The sequence below is a fragment of the Delphinus delphis genome, chromosome 10 (assembly GCF_949987515.2).
Source record: "Delphinus delphis chromosome 10, mDelDel1.2, whole genome shotgun sequence".
Taxonomy (NCBI): Eukaryota; Metazoa; Chordata; class Mammalia; order Artiodactyla; family Delphinidae; genus Delphinus; species Delphinus delphis.
This window is the reverse complement of record NC_082692.2, coordinates 40,030,248-40,050,406: the sequence shown is the minus strand read 5'-3', so window position 1 is coordinate 40,050,406 and position 20,159 is coordinate 40,030,248. Positions and strand designations below refer to the sequence as shown.

General features: G+C 44.1%; 1 protein-coding gene across 1 annotated transcript in view; it reads right to left on the bottom strand.

The window, feature by feature from the left end:
• Nucleotides 1-2,864: 2,864 nt before the first annotated feature.
• The window catches only part of NUDT3 (nudix hydrolase 3), a 109,177-nt gene continuing 91,882 nt past the window's right edge, over nucleotides 2,865-20,159 (bottom strand). The window contains exons 3-5 of the mRNA XM_060021990.1: nucleotides 15,432-15,476; nucleotides 14,225-14,309; nucleotides 2,865-11,095 (exon numbers count right to left, since the gene is read on the bottom strand). Coding sequence (XP_059877973.1) covers nucleotides 10,917-11,095; nucleotides 14,225-14,309; nucleotides 15,432-15,476 — 309 coding nt within the window. The 3' untranslated portion in view covers nucleotides 2,865-10,916. The remainder of the gene's footprint in view (nucleotides 11,096-14,224; nucleotides 14,310-15,431; nucleotides 15,477-20,159) is intronic.

The window sequence follows — 20,159 nt, the reverse complement described above, 5'->3', positions numbered from 1 at the left end:
CTCTGGCTCTTACCATATTCCCACATACGCATAGGTCTGTTTCTCGGTCCCCTGTTCTATTCAGTTTCCTAATTCACTTCTCTATCTAGCTATTCCCATTTATCACATTGCTTCAGTTACTTTATCTTTAAAGTCTTGATACTGATAGAACACAGGACTTCCCTGTAGTCCTGTGTTTTTCCTTGTAGTTTTTCAAAACTGTCTTAGACATCCTTGGCACTCTACCTTGTGATTTTTAGAATTGGTTTCTCCAATTCTTTTAAAAAGTAGTTTGCTTCCCTAGGCTGCCATTTCCTTTACCATCACGAAGGTGATGACCAAAGGTCCTATGTGTCACAAGGATGGCAAAGATGAAATTGTAAAGCAGAGAACACACCACCTGGTATAAAGGCCTGGAACAACAACCCAGGAGCACTCAGGAGAGAGTAGTATCATCGTCCACAAATGCCCAACCCGATGTAGTCACTGCTGTTTTAAAACCTTTGTTGGCTTCCCAGTCATGCGGAGTAAAGTTCAAACAGCCAGCCAAGCCACCTGACCCCAGCTGACCTTTCCCGTGGCACCTCCTGGCTCTCCCTCCTCCCTCCCCATCACGGCTATCATGTTCCAGCCCCCGCAAACTCGCTGTTAACCGAGCACAGCACCCTTGCACATGCTGTCCCCTTGGTCGAGAATTCCTTTACCCTTCATGAATCCTCTCAGACGGTGGCTCCACTGGGATGGAGTCAGTCACTCTCTCTGCCTTCTTTTTATTGCATTTGTCACTTTGCATTGTGATTGTGTCTGTTGTGACTTGTCTTATTTAGTGAACTCAGCACAGTCCTTGGCATTTTCCAAACAGGTGTTCACTCACAGCCACTATTTAATGATCACACACCAACTCTGGCATCACATACACTCCTTCACTTACTTAACGCTCACGACGACCCCACAAAGTAGACTTCTCCCCCAGTGAATAGGAAGGAACACAGACGGTAACTTGCCCAAGATCACAGAGCTTGTCAACGGCTCAGCGGAGACCTGAACCCTGGTCTAATTCCAAAGCTCACACCTTCTATTATAGCAGGCAGCCTGCCCTATCCTCCCTCCCTTTTCCGAATCCCTTACTCATCCTACCCTTCCATGGTCCCCCTGCCCAAGCTCTCTCCATCGGCCCCTCACCCCACCTCCAGGCACCCCAGCAGGTGCCTCTGTGAGGACTGCATGTCCTGGCTTGAGCACATTGCTGGAATTCAGGCCATAGAACATGGAGCCTCATGGCTGCATCGCAGATGCTGAGATGTTAGCTGGGTGTCACAAGACCAAGGAGATAAAAGAAACCTTTCACACCTCAAATGTGTTTGAAACCACAAAGCAAACAAGTCCATGGTTTATAACAACAGGGTTTCTTCAGCATGGTTATCAGGTCTCCAGAGAGGATGGGAGCCAGCCTGACTGGGGTTTGGGCAGGAATTCTGCCAACTCAGTCTGGCTTGAGTTGGTCAAAGCTGCAACCTCAGAATAACAAAGGGCGTAGGAAGTGCAATGCGTGTCGCAGCACTGTCCCCAGTGCTGGTTTCAGCAATGTCAGGGTGGCATTCGTGTTCTTTGGGCTGATTTCCTCTGGTCACTCATGCTCAAAGTTTTGGGGCCTTTTGAGATTTCTCTCCCACTCGCCCTCCCTCCTGCCACAAGTCCTGCAGACTATTAGGAGACTGGGCTGCAGCAAGGTAATCCCAAAGTTTGCATTTACCCTGAGAATGAAGAACAATCAACATGTAGCGAATGTGATGGGGATGGGTCACCTTTAGAATGGCCCATCATGATCTGATGTGGGCGAGCGGAGAGTTTCCGGAACCCCAGATCCCAATTAGAGGTGGCCATTTGGTGGTTTCCTGCATGTAGCACTTGCATCGGCGTTCATAAGCTCACAGCCTCATCACACACACTAAATCTGGCAAAAGAATTCTTTGATAGAGGAAGGGACGGTGATCATCATGGGATAAAGGAGGCCTGCAGAATCAGAATTTTAGGAGGAAAGGGTGCTCTGACCAGTTGACTGGGAATTTGCCCTGGGGCTGAACGAAGTGGTGATGCCACCAGAGTCCCAGAGAGGCCAGGGGCCCTCAGTGGATGAACACGTTTATCTGATTGTGATACGCTCTTTATTCTTGCTTCTCCAGCCCTCTCTCCATCCCCAGGTCCACTCCTTGAGTCTGTAAGGCCTGGCATCACAAGTTTCCAGGTGGCTCCTTTCCAACCTCTCCTGCCTCCTCTTCAAACATGGCTGATTCTACACGACTGCCCTGCTCAAGAGCACTTCACACGTACGCAGCCAAACTCCTTGGCCTGGCTTTTGCGGCTTTCCCTAAATTGGCCTCATCATGCTTTATTTTTCAGCCCATAATGCTTGTCATCTGTCTTCAGCCGGAGGGGCACAGCTAACTTCATGTTGCTCTCCCCCTGGCGGTGCCCTGCCTGTTCTCTGCCTGCAAGTCCTACCAGCATGCATCTTCAAAACGCCGCTCCAGCCCATCCTGACTCCACCAGGCCCAACTTCTGCTTCCACACAGGAGAGCACCCCTTGCTGTGCTCCCTTGTTGTCCTGGATGTGGCTCACCTCTGTCCCCTCATGCCCCTCTGGGCTCCTAGTGAAGCACTGGGTGTCTGCCGGGGGGTCCCTGGCACTGACTCTCACTACCTTCCTGGGCTTCACTTCATTCCTTACTTGAACTCCCTGAACAGCAAATCTTCCATGCGGCCACCTCTGACCTCTGGGGCAACTCTCAAGAGTCCAGCAGAGGGTGGTGGTAAAATCAAAAGAAGACTGATGAGAAGGACTCGAAGAAAACTTTTAGAAAGAAACCAGAGACTAAGCAGGGATGTGTGTGAAATACTGGTTTTTATTGGTTGGCACAATATTACAACCTACAGTTCCAATGCCCTTCCCTCCCACACAGTTCAAGTGGAAAGAAACTGATTAACACACAGAAAGGAACAGCACACTCACAGGTTTAAGCATTTGTTTTTACAAAAAGGAGTCAGATATAGGGGTGGTGGGATTTTAGGGATAGTACCAGAGCTCCAGCTAGACTATGGGGGAGGGCTTTGCTGTCCTCTGCTGCCGGCACACATGAGGGGATGCTTTAGTAAGGGGACAGTTACACACGGCTGGCTGGCTATTAAAGGGGGAAAAGGGGGACTTGCATCTGCTGTGCACCTGTCTCAGACCCAAACCTGAACTTTCTTTTCAGCCCTCCCCCACAACCCGCCTGCCCCCATGGGAAAGAGAGGTATGAAGGAAGCCTAAGAACAGCCTCCTAGAGAAAGGGTGCAGGAAAACTCAGTTTCCTTCCACCTCCTCTGGACCCATTCTGCTCCCCTCAGCTCCTAAGAGCACTGAGAGACTGGGGAAGAAGCCAGGCCTGGGCAGGCGGCTCCAAGTGGGCAGGGAGGAAAACTCGCTTTTCCATACAATACCAAGCAAGGTTGTTTTGCAAACGAAAAAATGGAAAACAAGACCATGCACCCCTGGGTCAGGAGCTCCTACGTCCTGGAGCACATTTGGATAGGGGTAAGGGCGACGTTATTCCAAACCCCAGTTGTGAAAGGTCGCAAGAGGCTAAGGGACCATAACCAACCCCTCCTCCCACACAAGCGCCTTTCCTTGGATTCCCTGGGGTTTTGTTGAGCTCATCTGGGGTTATTCTGCTACCCTCTCCAAGGATGAGTACTCAGCCCATTGGCCACTCCACTTTTTACCCTTTCTAGAAATATACAGCACACTGCCTAAACAGGTGATCCATTCTCACTCTGCAGAATGGTCACCAAGGAACCAGGTGACCTAGGGGTGGAAAGGCTAAGTTGTTTGCTTTTCTGGGTGGTCCTGATGGAAGGGGACAGCAGTGGAGTTCTGGTGGAATCTGAATAGTCTGGTTTGAGTCTGTGTGATCCCCAGGGGACTGGTCCCTGGGTACATGGGCCCCTGGCTCTGTCTCAGTTCTGGAGACTTTGTCATTTAGGCCTCAGCTAAAACATGAAGGGAAAGGGACAAAGACTTTGTCCTTCAGAAAAAGTTAAACTCAATACATCTTGGCTACTTTATCTCCATCCAAAGGGTTCCCTGGAAACACCTGTTGAACTTGGCCAAAGGGAGACTGCACCTGTGCGATACACTTGAGAAGACAGGGTTCAGAAGCACCTCTAGTTCATCTGTTTCAGAACTGGAATGGTCCCAGGGAGTTTAACCCTTCTGGTGCTGATGGTAGATGAGTGGAGTGGAGGTGAGCAGAGTTGGGAAACCCCTCAAATACGCCTCATGCTGTTTGGAGATCATACCCTGTAGCTCAGCAAATAGAGCTGGGGTCTCACTGCTTCTTCCTTAGAGCCCATCCCCTACCAAGGTGATTGAGTAGGTGGGAAAAAGGTCCTTGAAATAAAGACTGGCCTCTTTATACAAAATCAAATATAAAGATGCTACTAACAGGCTTCCACATCCTCCCTCTGAAACACTTGGGTAGGCCAGAGATACCTGCTTTACTTTTACAACATCCTCAAATGCTCCTACTTCCTTAAACACGTGGTGTACACTGGTAGTTATCTTTAAGATAGATGCACTAACTGACATTTTATTCATTTTAACCACCAACTTTTTCTTCAATTATAAATCAGTTTGAATGTTTTCAGACCATGAGACAATAAAAACGGACCTGACATTTATAAAACTGCACCCCACACTGTGTCTCTTTTATAATAGAGTGGACCAACTGTTTTTCTAACTACAAAATGCAACACTGTGCAACTGCTGGGCCCTGGACTCCCTCGTGAATCTGTGCCCTGAGCAGCACTTCTATGGCCATGAATGGGTGAGTGCAAGGGTGAGGTTCTCAGAGCAGAACAAAACACCTGAAGCAAACTGGATTTTGGAGGACAGAATCCCTTTGGATTCTGAGCAAAAAATGCTCTCAGTCACGTGGGAGGAGGCAAAAGGGCAGGTTTGTGTCTGCGCACCGTGGCTTAGGTGCCTGCAGCTCCCTCGAATCCTTCATGTCCTCAGGAGGAGCACAGGCCAGTTGCTGGCTGGGCGAAGGCCCTTGAAGTCCTCCCCTCCCCCCAGTGCTTTGGAAGCTCTCCAAGACCTAACTTCAACCTGCCCCCGTGGAGGCCTTACGTGGAGCAGGCCTATCTATTCCGGTTGTGGGTGTCTCCATAATCAGCCTCTACCTTCCCTGGCATAAGTCATATCTATTATGTTAAGACCAAGCCTTAACACTGAAATGCTGTTTTTTTCCAATGGGACAGTAATGAGGTAGAAGAGGCTACATGGATCTATTGCTTTAGGTTAACATTTTCAATTCAGCACAAAAGTGTTCAGAAAGCCAGGCTCGTATCAGTATTACTTCCAGTATTACTGGAGAAATGACTTCCTGAAGGTGAGCCACTCCACCCCACTGTACAGACAGGGAGTCCAGTCTCAAGGCCCAGCATCGGGAATGGGTATCTTGCTTTCTTCCTGAGAAGTTCCAAAGACTTAAGATTTTGATCTTAATGCCTGATTAGGGCCTCAAGCCCAGAAGAGTGATTTTACTGTATTGGTGAAAGGTTCCCTGAAAGGCGCATCCCATGGATAACGTCCACAGATGGTGAGCAATTTAGTAGGTAATTGTTCCAGAACCAGAATTTATGTTCCCCAACTCAAATATTTATAGAATCTTCACATCTGGCCTGGCTGCAGTGGGGGTGGAAGGGCGGGTAGCACATCAAAATGGTGATGAACCTGGAAAATGACAAGGCTGCTGCTTTTGTATCTTTTAAAGCCTATCTCCAGGGGGTTAAATGCCTTTTTTTGCTGTTCTAGTGGCCCCTGTTTGGGGTTAAGAACTCAGAATGTAAACTGAAGGAAACCTATTTAATTCAACAACCTAATTGCTGGAGGAACAGAAGCAATGACTCGCCACCTTCTAGATATTAATCTTGCTTTTTCAGCCAAAAGCACTTCCTTCTTCCGCAGAGGCCCTCCTGTTGTGCTCAATTCTGAGTTAAGGAGGCTTTTCTTTGCGCTCCCCTTGCCAGGTGGACAGTCTCATTTTCTAGGACAAGCTCAGGCTCACAGATCATTACTATCAACAAAGATTTAGGGGAGAGACATGCCCTTTTCACTTCAAAAGCTTCACGTAGCAGACACACAAAATCAAATCACGTGACTGCCAGCCTCAGCTCAAGGAGTCTGTTATAATCAACACCAAATGGGATTCTTTATTTCTCTTTTTATTTATTAATTTTTAAGGGGATTAGGAGGACAAACTATTGGATTACTCTGAAGGTGAGAGATATCATTTTTTAAATGTCCTGATTAGGCTTCACCCATCCCTGAAAGGTTATCAAGCTAATGCAAAAACATTGTCGAAGTGTGAAGCCGCCTTTTCAGAGACAGGAGTGGAAGGCTCCTGGCTTCCAAAGGAGAGTCTGCCTAAAAGGAGGTTCCCAGGGCCTGTGATGACCTCAAGTCAACCTGATGTAGTATATTCTATAGATTGCAGTATTTAGCAATTCACAATTTACTTGAAAATCTCAAAATGTCTTACTGCTTTAGGTGACATGTCAGGTGACGTGGAATACACAGCTCTTCTGGATGGTGTGGTCTCTGTTGCAAGCTCACCCCAGAGTGCAGAGGCTGACTCGGGTGCTTTCCCACCTACCCCAAGTGAGGGGGGGGGTGCCCTGATGGAGCAAGGCTGACGCCACTAAGGTTGACAGCTGCAGAGCCTTGGGGAAATAGGTTCCATCCCAGCAGTGCTCAGAAGAAACGACTGCCACCCCAACTGGGCAGTATAAACTGCACAGCCTCAGGTCTGACTTCTTTTAGAGTCTTCAAGAATAAGAACTCAAAGAGCCATCTGCATTATTTAATCACCATTAAACAATCTCCTCTCCCTAGAAATGCTTGAGTTGACTATCCTGCATGTCTCCTATTTTTTGTAAAGATGTAGATGTGAAATGCAGGTGGGACCAGGATATAGAGTTATATTATCAACCCTCATTTCTCTTTAAGCAAAAATTCATCCCACTGTGGAGATTTCTCCAGGTATTTCTTCTAATGCTAAATCCACTCTCAACTAGGATGGGCTTAGAGAACACTTCAGAAATATTAAAAATTATACAGTTGTGGCAAAAATCACATTGTGGTTATTAAATCCTTTTTGTAAATGAACAAAAATATGGCTCAGGCTAAGCTGTTTAAAAAAAAAGATCAGGTGGGGAGATCAACAAAGATATTAACACAGCACTAGATGGAAATGACAAATATGTTAAGTACAAGGTATGAAACGCACATCCATGTCCATCAGAAGACCGATCACTCCCCTCTGTTGAAGAGGTTTAGAAGAAGCCCCCAATAAGCACTGTACGTGGAGAAGAGAAAGGGGAAGGAGAAGGAGGAAGCATGGTTCTATGGGGAACTTCTTCCTCCTAGAATTCTCAAAACAAAAGGTGACTTTTTTTTTCTTCTAAGCAAGTCTAAGAGACTTTACATGGGCTGACTCCTAACACTGAAACAGAAAATATTTCTCTGCCACGAAGGAACTTGACTATGTAGCAACAGTGTACAAAAAACTGCAAACGCTCTCAGAGGGCAGTGACCCACTCTGCTCCCCAGAGGCTGCGGGAAGCAAGGCCTCCAGTGCCTCACTTTCCACAGCACTGGCAACGCAATGCAGAGGGCGGAAATCCTGTGGCGAAGCCACCTTCTAGGCCTTGCTCAGCCTTAGCAGGGTGATACTCCCACACTCTCTGATCCCTCCAGATGGCCTCAGCTCAGACTCAGCAGTGAGGAAACCCTCTCCTCACAGGGCAGATGGGGCAGCAGACACTTGTAAAAATAAAACGGTCAGTTCCTGTTTTGTTTACCATGAGAAAAATCAAGACTCCTCTTTCATGGGCTGCACTGTTCTGAGAGGCGACCAGAAAACCTAACGTGGCCGACTCCTGGTAGTCCTCTTTCTCTCTCTCTCTCTCTCTCTCTCTCTCTCTCTCTCTCTCTCACACACACACACACACACACACAAACACACACACACACTCACTCACTCACTCACACACAGTCCTGGTCCAAAAAAACGGCATGATCTCACTGTTGTTTCCCCAAGGGCTGCAATTTATAAACCAAAAACAAATTTTAATTTAAAAAAAGCCATTGCTATCTTTCTCCATCCTGAGTATGGTGGACTCTGATGGGCACTCTGGTAATAATCAGAATCTAAGATGTGCCCGTTCACTGTGAGAGAGACTCGATATCTGCCCTGAACACAGGAACCTGTTTCTGCCAAGCCTGAATAAGGCGAGTACTTGCAGAATTAATGGCAAATCAGTGTTGTCTAAATATTCTGCAAGCAGGGTAAACTTTGAGCTTTCCTCTGTTTTTCCTTGCTTTCTTTGGGGGAGATAGAAAGGTTACTGCAACCATGTGTCTAAGTAATGTATCACAAAAGGGCTGTGACTACACGTCAGGAGATAGCCATGGTGTTTATGATGCCAGGGAGGGAAAAACACCGACCCCTGCTCACCAGAATCCCAGTGCAACAGATAACCGCATCAATTTCAACAATTCTGGTGTTGGACAAAGCCTCCTTTTGTCAGTTAAGGAAGCATCAGCACAACCTCGCCAGTTAACTGCATTAATGGGATCCATTCATGTCACTGACAAATACTTCTTGGCACAGTTCACTTTCCTGACCCAAAGACGCCAACAACCATCCAAACAGGACTTTGTAGGGTAGTGTATTATTATACCAACCCAGTGAAAACATCTTCAGGTCACTAAAAACTGCACAAATACTATTAACAAATGCAGTTCCTGTTTCAAGAGTACTAATCGTTTTCCTGCAAAGCTCTTTCAATCTGTATCATAAAGGTAGAATTTATTTTGAAGATTGTTTTGGGGACTCCATTTAGTGCTGAGCTGAACTTATTTTATTGTCCCCTTTATTTATTTGCACAGAACCTCAGAATGCTCTAAATCAGGTAATAAGCAGCAGTGTGTTCGTTTTTAAGTAGGACACATGAACAGTGAGTTGGCATTTAGATTCAAATCCCATGGTGCTTTCTATCCACTGGGACCCTTACTTAGGGACAGGATTCCTTTCCCAGAGGTAGAGCGGTCTCCTAAGGAAACTGCCGGCACTGCTTTTTGGCTCCGTGTTTTAAGACTGGGAGAGAAGATGCAAACCGAGAATAGATAGCAAAAATTTAAGTTCATCAACTGATGTACCCTAAAACACTGAACATTAAATGACACAGGCCTACCAGATACTATATTTCTTTTAGTGGGAGGGAAGAGCAAAAGCTTTTCAAAGTTTGAGTATTTATTAGAATTTTTAAATAAAGAGAACTACGATTTTAATTTCACATCTTGGCTATGTTTTGACAAAGGAGATGCCACCAAGAGTATAGCAACAAACTCCTGTCCCAAGCCAGGGATTGATCAGTGCCCCCCACCCCCAGCCCCGGTCTCAAGACCCTTTTCTGCCTACTTCTCGACTAAACAACACAATTGGCAAATGAAGCCAGCATCAAACCTGTATCAAAACCCAACAAGACAGTTTGCAGGGAGCCAATGCATTATGTTGCTGTTCTAATAACTGATTAAGCATTCTCCCATACCACTTCTCAGCGGACGATGGACCTTTCACATCCCAGTGGGAGACATATTTAATATTTCTGAGCATGCTCCATGGTGCAATTACAAGTGCTATAACATTACAAAGACAAGCAAACATCTGAATTTTCCTCCTGTGTACTTTTCAGGAACGTAACATGGTTACCCAGAACAGGGACAGGACTGTACAGCTGCACTTGCCAAGTATAGTTGGATGCTTCAGAGCACAAGGACAATATCCAGTTCAGCACGGTGTAAGGCATGGATGCACAGGGAGAGAGGCCTTTGTCGGCGATAAGTAGCATTATGGAAAAAACTCCAAACCAGCAGGATAGAAACAGTGCTCGACGCTCCAGTTTTTTAGATAGTAATCCCAAGAATCCAGTTCAAATCCCTATTGTCAACATGTAGGGAGGAATTCAATTTCTAGCATTGTTTCTCCAGATCTGAGCTGAGGCCATTTGCTCCTGGCTTGGTAATAAAAAAGAAAATAGGTTTCTTCCTGTTTCTTTCTTGGCATGGAAACACAGCTTTGAGAAGAGAAGGCCATGAGTCCTGGGAGCACTATGAAGGTAGCTAAACTCTTCCCATACCCTACATAACTACAGTCGATGACTGGGAAAAGAGAGAGGACAGGGAACTTTACCTAGCCACTAGCATCAGAAACAAAAAGTAAATTAATTGTGAGGCTCTCCACTTCAGAAACACCCTGAATTTAAAAAACAAAACTTTGAAAAATTAAACAGTTAAATCCCTCTTCTAAAAGTCATTTATTTACATATTATATGCCCAGTATATAATGTGTAGATAAATGTATCTTGCAGTGAAAGTGACCAGCCTACCAGACTTAACAGCACATTACAGGACAAATTCTTGAAAGATTTCATCTCATATTGGTATCTTTTAATAAAAAAAAAAAAAATTAAAAAAAAAATCTGGCCAGGGCTGGGATGAAACAGACAGGAACACTTCAGAATCCAAGGCAGAGGGAAGGCTGTTTGCCTCTTTAGAGAATTGTAGGGGTGTGAAAAGGGAGAGACAGATCATGCACAAAAGTACTGACAAATTACACACCCACCCCCCACCCCCTCAATAAAAAGAGAAGAAAAAGCCCCATCACTTAACACCAAACAGCAACATTATCAATAAACCCTTTCTCTGCTGCCCATCATGCCTTAGTTGAAAGAGGCGGCCTGTGAGGAGAGGTGAAAGAGCAAGGGTGAGAGGGAAGACCTGCACTTCAGTCTAGTTTCCAATTTCCATTTCTCTTACAGGAAATCTTCAGTCATCTGATGCCTGGCATCGAGCTCTGAGCAGAAACTGAGTAAGTGGTGGCCACGAGCGGGGTGCCATTGTTGGCTGAGTAGCCTTGCCTCAACGTTTCAAAATACGATGCTTGCACCGGTTTGTGATACTGCAGCACTTTTATGGCATCTTCTATTTTAAACCATTCCCGCTTCCTTCCTGTCGAGGCAGAGAGAAAAAGAAATCAGTACAAAAGGAAAGCAGCAGGTTTCTGACCCTAAAACTTTTGAGAAAATGTAGAAAAAAACATGGAAGCAATGGTTATCAGTGTTTTTCTTTTCTTTTTCACATTGAAGTATAACTGACCTACAACACTATGTTAGTTCCAGGCGTACAACATAGTGATTTGATATTTCTATACATTACAAAATGACCACGATGGTTATCAACATTTAAAAAACATGTAAGTTTATTTTTCCTTATTTTCTTTTCCTACAAGGGTGATGCAAGCACTTTATATGCTTCAAATATTACACAAATGTCTAATGCAGAAAACAGGTAAGAAATCTGGAAACTGAAGAGCTGAAAGTCATTGTGTGAAACCTGCCCTCTAAAGAGAACCACTGCTAGTGGTTTCCTCTTGAGCTCCGGGGCCTCTGGCTTCCTCGGCTTGTACATAAGTGCCTGAAGCCCGCCAGCAACCCCATCTCCTGCAGAAACAGACATGAGCATCAGCTTCCAGAATTACCAGGATGGCTGACTTGTAATCAGTTATTTATTTTAAAATTTTTGTATAAGAGTGATATATCTACAAAAAAGAAAATATTTTCTCAAAAAGAGGAAAATATAATCTCAACACAATCATTATTAACTTTTCAGTGTATTTACATTTTTTTCAAATGCATGTTTTAAAATCCTCCATTATTTTTTCTCTTACAAAAATAACAAAAGATCATTGGTTAAAATTGGGAAAACAGAAGAAAGCATAAATAAGATAATTACCTGTAATCTTATAAACCAGAAGTAACTACTCTTAATACCTTAGTGCATTTGCTTTTCTTTCATCTTATTTGAAAAAGACACAGTTATTTGAGCAACTATAATTGGGATCATGCTTTAAGGTGCTCGGAATCCTCAGAGGCCCTGATGGAGTGCTGTTGTTAGGAACATGGACACTGAAGCTAATATGCTGGGCTCCAATCACATCAATGGCTCTAATGAGCTGCACAGCTTTGGGCAAGTTACTGAACCTCTCTGGGCCCCACTTTCTTCATCTATAAAATAGAGATAATAAATAATGCCTATCTCACAAGTCTGTTGTGAGGGCTAATATGTAAAGCATTTGAACAATACCTGGGACAGAGTACATGCTGTAAGAGTTTGCTTTACTATTACTGTTGTTATTGCTTCTTTTCCACTTCACATTGTTTCTTAAGCATTCTTCTCTGTTGTAAAAGTATGATATTTAATGGCTGCATTACATCATAATATCTAGCATGGATATAATGTCATTCACTTAACCATTTCCCTATCATTGGACATCAACAGTCTGCAATTTTAGTTATTATAAATAATGCTACACTTAAAAAAAATTTGAACACTATAGGGCTTGTGATACTGTCAAACAGCTTTCCAGAAGGATGTACTGATCCCCAATCCTGCTTTTGTGTGTTGGAATGTCAGTCTTACCACACTCCTGCCAGCACTGTTAACTTTTGTTTGGCATTGCCAATTCTTTAGGTGAAAACCAGTACCTCATCTTTGTTTTCACTTCAAATTCATATTTTAATGTAGTTCTAATGAGTGTATATACAATTCTGTATCCTGTTTTCAGTCACCAACACGATCTCATAAGCACTTTCCCATGGTGTAGAGCTTTCATAAGTATGCGTTTAACTGCCTAACGTTCCATCAGATGAATGGACCTTAGATCACTTAACATTTGCTGACCTGTACATTTTAAGACCCAATTTTTCATCTGAAAAAGGCTCATCTGAAGGAAGGCTCATAGGCTTATTTCCATATTCAGATTGTTTCATTAGAGTCAATTCTCAGCAGTGGGAGTACAGGTGAAAGGCTTGTTTGGATATTAATAGAGCAATGGTACCTTAAAAATTAGTATCACAAGTGTGTGACTCCCACCAGACAGAGTACTCTGAGGACAGGGCCAGCCACACCACTCACCTCTGTTTCTTTTTCAGGCCCCAGCACCGGCTGTCAAGGAGTCTATTTTTAATACCCCCCACACTGAATTTATTTATACTTAAGTTTATTGCATTCTTACCAAACACAAAGCCATTAAAAGCTGAAGAGCTATGAAATGCCCAGATCAACAATGTGAGAGGCATGATGGCAAAGCATATACTAACAATAAAGGGAGAGGCTTTGGTAAATGAATTATATCTGTTTGCCAATTTACAACAGAAGATAATAATATTATACTTTTCTAGAATATACTTTCTTTCAGAGCTAAAAGATTAAACCATGAGCCAATCATTAAAATCACCTCAATTTTTAGGTCAAAAGACATATATACAGACTTCCCTGGTGGCGCAGTGGTTAAGAATCCGCCTGCCAATGCGGGGTACATGGATGGGTTCGATCCCTGGTCCAGGAAGATCCCACATGCCACAGAGTAACTAAGTCCACGCACCACAACTACTGAGCCCACACGCCTAGAGCCTGTGCTCCGCAACAAGAGAAGCCACAGCAATGAGAAGCCCGCACACTGCAACAAAGAGTAGCCTCCACTTGCCTCAACTAGAGAAAGCCCATGTGCAGCAACAAAGACCCAACACAGCCAAAACAAAAAAAAAGGACATATACATGCAATAGTGATCTGAGATCAAAGAAAATGGCTCCTTAGGAGAAAGTCACGTGCACCTGAAGGGTAACATGAATATAACTGGAAACTACTCCCATCACTCTACACCTACTATACAGCTCTGGAGGGAGGGGCTCACACAACCAAACCGACAGTTTTCTCTAACAGTATGAATAAGCACTGCAAGGAACAGCCACAGCCGTGCTCCCGCCTAAGGTTCATGGCCAGCAGCGGGCCTAGCATTGCGGAGGCCTTGATCAATACCTGCTTGGGAGGATCCAATTTGGTTTTAGAATCAACAGGTCTTATTTTTATGGGCCGCATTTCTAAATGTTGACTATGTACCCAACTCTGGCTTCCTCTTAAACATTGCAAAATAGTACCTTTCACAAGTTCAGAAATGGACATCCTTCTGTTATTTCTTTTCTTTATCAGGCTCTCATTTGTGGTTGTGGGTAATGACCTACGGCACGGCCAGGGCCGGTTGTGGGGAGCTCTTTGGAGGCCATCTGGGGATAACTTACCAATGTTAACTGAGTCTTCCCAGTCTTCCAGCACTTCTGTGACAATGAGCACATAGACATACGTTCTGTGCTTCCTCTCCTGGTTCTGAAGGGCAAAGAGGGACAGAGAGAGTTTTTCCTTAGAGAGCTGAGATTATGTAAACGTCCAGAGAGCTTAGACCCAAGGATTCCTTTCACTTTTTATCGTCCTACAATCAGATATGGAATAGCACCAACTGGCCTATTTAAAACATGCCACACTTGAATCTGAGGGTGAGCTCTTTGCCTGGGCTTCCAAAGCCAAGGCTTTACCCTCTTTTTTCTGCGCAACTTCTCAATACTGAGAAAAGGATTTGGGACCTCTTGAGAAAAAGGCACCAGGTAAATTTAACTAGCTAGAACACCAGAAAGAGAAGAGACTGTGGTGGGCAGGGGTCCCATCAATGTGAGCAAGCTGATTATCTCACACATCTCCCCTCCTCCTACTAACCCTGCTCATCTTTATTCCCTGATTTCCTACTTTCTCCAAATCTCTAGTCCAGACTATGTCCTTGTTTGTCTCTTGTGCTATAGCTACTTATCTTCCACTTCTCCTCTGTCTCCTTTACACTTATCTATCCCTCCTCACATCTTGGGAGGAGAGGAAGAGAGGTAGACACGGGAAAAACAATTCTAACAAATAATTCTAGTTAATTGGAGGAGATTATGGGATTTTAAAAAGAACGCATGTTATTCTCTGCTGGTGCTGCACTGTTGTGAAAACTTGGTGAAACAAAGATGGCATCTTTCCTAGATTAAGACTGCAATGGACAATGTTTATGTCCTCCCCCGCCCCCCCCAATTCATATGTTGAAATCCTAACCACCAAGGTAATAGTATTAGCAGGTAGGGGACAGTGGGAGGTGACTGGGTTATGACAGAAGACCCTCATGAATAGAATTAGTGCTCTTATAAAAGAGACCCCAGAGACATTCCCTCTTCTGCCATGTGAGAACACAGAGAGAAACCGCTGTCTATGAACCAGGAAGTGGGTCCTCACCAGACACTGAATCTGCTGGCATCTTGATCTTGGACTTCCTAGCTTCTAGAACTATGAGAAATCAATTTCTATTGTTTATAAGCCACTCAATTTCTGGTATTTTGTTACGGAAGCCTGAATGGCCCATGGTGAAGATATACGTGGTTATTAATATGATACCAATTGCACCAAAGATTTTAACAGACTTACCTCAAAAATTCCGACTAATCTTCCCAATGTCCCTTTCACTCCAGCCTGAAAAATAAAAAGGAAAGATTCATACATTGACATTGCTTACATTGCTGGCTGGTCTCATTCTGAATCTTCTTTTTCTTTTTTTTTAAAATAAATTTATTTATTATTTTTGGCTGCGTTGGGTCTTCGTTGCTGTGTGCGGGCTTTCTCTAGTTGCAGCGAGCGGGGGCTACTCTTCCTTGAGGTGCGTGGGCTCTAGGCGCACAGGCTTCAGTAGTTGTGGCTTGCGGGCTCTATAGCACAGGCTCAGTAGTTGTGGCGCACAGGCTTAGCTGCTCCGCGGCATGTGAGATTTTCCCAGACCAGGGCTCGAACCCGTGTCCCCTGCATTGGCAGGAGGATTCTTAAGCACTGCACCACCAGGGAAACCCTCATTCTGAATCTTCTTGACCAATTTGTAAAACAGAAGTAAAAAAACGAGAGGACACAGCTCAGGTAGACTCCAGGTCTGTGGGGGTCATACCAGAGTGTTGTCTGTGTCACAGACTGATAACAGCAGGGTATGCTCTAGGGAGAGAAATTCCTCTCATCTCTTCCCTGTCTCTCTCACCAATGCAAAACTGGCCAAACAGAGAAAGATAATCAAGGCCATAGCCATACAAAAGATATTTTGAGGTATGAATTACTTCTTTCATTTACCCACTGATTGAACCAATATACCCTGAATGCCTAATCTGAGCCAGACAATGGTGTAGATGCCAGAGGTATAGTGATGAATAGGCTAGAACACAAAGTCCATGAGAGCAAGACCCCTATCTGACTCGTTCTTGGCTGTCTGTACCCAGCATGACTAGAAAAGAGCTCAGCACCTGGCAGGAGCTTTATAAAGAATAAGTCAATAAAAACATAGACCTGGTGGGACTTCCCTGGTGGTCCAGTGGTTAGGAGTCTGCCTTCCAGTGCAGGAGATGCAGGTTCGATCCCTGGTCACAGAACTAAGATCCCACATGCTGAGGGGCAACTGAGCCCGCATGCCTCAACTGGAGAGCCCATGCGCTCTAGAGCCTGCACATTGCAACTAGAGAGAAGCCCACGCGCCACAACGAAGATCCTGTGTGCTGCAACTAAGACCCAACACAGACAAAAATTTAAAAAAAAAAAAAAGATCTGGTAATTCTGCTAAATGATAGGTTTTATGACAGGAATGCACAGAGCATGTGATGGACAGAGAATTAGGCGAGAGGGGCAACTTTACACAGTGATTAGGACTTTGTAGTATATACTCTGTTTATCCCATCAGCCCTTTAGTATTTTTTTTTTAGATCTGTGTCTTTCTGAGGCATTATAGGTGACTTTTTCACTCTATTCCAACTTACTAATTTTCTTTTCAGCCATATCCTGGTTAGAGTTATCCATTTCTGGTCCACTTTTTATTTGATTTTTTCATCTTTACTTGTTCTTTACATATCTACCTGCTTCCATTACATACAGCTCTGTTTCCATGATTTAAAAAATATTTATTTACTTATTTATTCATTCATTCATTCATTTCTGTGTTGGGTCTTTGTTGCTGCGCGCAGGCTTTCTCTAGTTGCAGCGAGCGGGCTTCTCATTGTGGTGGCTTCTCTCGTTGCAGAGCATGGGCTCTAGGTGTGCGGGCTTCAGTAGTTGTGGCATGTGGGCTCAGTAGTTGTGGCTTGCGGGCTCTAGAGCACAGGCTCAGTAGTTGTGGCACACAGGCTTAGCTGCTCCGTGACATATGGGATCTTCCCGGACCAGGGCTTGAACCCGTGTCCCCTGCATTGGCAGGTGTATTCTTAACCACTGCACCACCAGGGAAGCCCTTCCATGATTTTTGTTGTTGTTGTTCTTTTAAAATAAAAGTTATTCCTTTATTTACGTTTTGAACATTCTGAAAATATTTAACTTCTTTGTCAGGTCATGCTATAAAATTCATTTTACCTGAAGTAAATTCACGTTCCAACTGGTGAAGGGCTTACTTGTGACGCTGCTTTCACCAGGCTCTCCAGAGCCAGGTCTTAAAGTGAAAATTTAGGGGTCCTGCTTCAAGGTCATATAGTGAATACTGTAGATAGAGCCCCATCCTTTACTGTGCACTGCATCTGCATCCTCTCCCTACCTAGGCCCATATCTTTTTTTTATACAGCAGATTCTTATTAGTTATCTATTTTATACATATTAGTGTATATATGTCAATCCCAATCTCCCAGTTCATCCCACCATCACCCCCCACCCCGCTTTCCCCCCTTGGTGTCCATACATTTGTTCTCTATATCTGCGTCTCTATTTCTGCCTTGCAAACGGGTTCAGCTGTACCATTTTTCTAGATTCCACATATATGCATTAATATATGATATTTCTCTCTCTTACTTCACTCTGTATGACAGTCTCTACGTCCATCCAGGTCTCTGCAAATGACCCAATTTCGTTCCTTTTTATGGCTGAGTACTATTCCATTGGTATATATGTACCACATCTTTATCTATTTGTCTGTCGATGGGCATTTAGGTTGCTTCCATGTCCTGGCTATTGTAAACAGTGGTGTAATGAACACTGGGGTACATGTGTCTTTTTGAATTATGGTTTTCTCAGGGTATATGCCCAGTAGTGGGATTGCTGGGTCATATGGTAATTCTATTTTTAGTTTCTCAAGGAACCTCCATACTGTTCTCCATAGTGACTGTATCAATTTACATTCCCACCAACAGTGCAAGAGGGTTCCCTTTTCTCCACACCCTCTCCAGCATTTGTGGTTTGCAGATTTTCTGATGACGCCCATTCTAACCAGTGTGAGGTGATACCTCATTGTAGTTTTGATTTGCATTTCTCTAATAATTATTGATGTTGAGCAGCTTTTCATGTGCCTCTTGTTGGCCCATATCTTTCTAAAAGTCTCAGCTCCTGGTGTCCTTTCCATTGGGTACTTGGCCTCCCCCTTACTCCAAGGGCTCCAACCACCAGCCATGCAAGGCCATGGAGGCTGAAACTTTCCTCTGCTGTTCTGCAATTCTGCTCTGTTACTGATCTACGGAGGTATCCACTTTGCTTTGAGTCAGGCAGTCTTTTTAGCTTTTGCCTTTTATATCTGTCTCTGCTAGGAGTAGAGGGGGTGAGAAGTGAGGGAAAGATTTCCCTGGAAATGCCTGGGGGATGCAGTAACTTCTTTTCTATTACAACTGCCATGTTATTTTGTACAATACATTAAAAATCAAGGCAAATATACTTTCTGGGCTTCCCTGGTGGCGCAGTGGTTGAGAGTCCGCCTGCCGATGCAGGGGACACGGGTTCGTGCCCCGGTCCACGAAGATCCCACATGCCGCGGAGCGGCTGGGCCCGTGAGCCATGGTCGCTGAGCCTGCGCATCCGGAGCCTGTGCTCCGCAAGGGGAGAAGCCACAACAGTGAGAGGCCCGCGTACTGCAAAAAAAAAAAAAAAAAATATATATATATATATATATATATATATACTTTCTAAAGACAGTAGGTGCTCAATAAGTTTGTACAGAATGAATAAAAATTTAAAATAAGTACTCCAAAAGTTCCTTAGAGATATTCAATAATAGAAACAACAGAAGCCAATTTAAAGGCCTAGATTCCTAAATGAGCTCTATTTTGAAATTAATTTTTGCTAATTATCTGTCAAGGAATTACTTTCCTTTCTCTTGCCAACATGCCTATTTCTTTTCCTATTCTTTTCCCATCTATTCTTTTCCCCATGTGGCTTTTGGTCTACTTCAATGGAAGTGTGTACCTTTCCTTATTTAAATTGCTTTTCTATGTTTTTAGAAATAATTGCACTCCACAGCCAGCTAACACTAGCTAGACTGTACTTCATGAATTAACCAATGAAGCTGCCTGAACAAGTGGGACGAGCTGGCAGGCTGTCCTCATCTGGAAAGCCAATGCTGTACTCTGATCCTAGGCAGCCCAAACATGCTCAGATCAGCTCCTGAGATGTGTCACCTGTGCTCTTGCCACAGGCCTCCACTGACAGGGCCTGGGAATAGAGCCGTCAGGCTTTGGGGGAAGGAGGCCCGCGGTGGGTTGGCAGAGGGGAGGCGGCACAAGGAAAGATTCATAGAGGTTCACAAAAGACATCATTCACATTTCTCTTCTGCAAAGTGGAGAAAGTTATCTTCAGCAGTTACTGTTCAATTATTTACTTTTCTTAAAAGAAAACAGAAATGCAGAAAAGGAAATAATCTCCAAATTTTAAAGGCATAAATCAACTTAATATTATGACAATACAATTTACTTAAAACTTTTAATTATAGTAATTTCTGCATTCAACACCAACATGTATCTATGATTTACTCTGTGTCAGAGGCAGTTGGGCAAAGTATAAAAACATTTTTCTTAATGAAATAGATGCATTTTTATAGTCTAGAGTAAATCAAATAATGCTGTCATCCGTACACTGAAATACACTGGCCTTTTCACTTCTAATTAATCTAATTAATCACTTCTAATCAACACTAGTGTTTTTTGTTTGTTTTTGTTTTTTTCTGTTTTGCAGTACGCGGGCCTCTCACTGTTGTGGCCTCTCCCGTTGCGGAGCACGGGCTCCGGACGCGCAGGCTCAGCAACCATGGCTCACAGGCCCAGCAACCATGGCTCACAGGCCCAGCCGCTCCGCGGCATGTGGGATCTTCCCAGACCGGGGCACGAACTCAACACTAGTTTTATTTCTTAAATGTTTCTTTCAAGTTTTATCTTGAAAGAT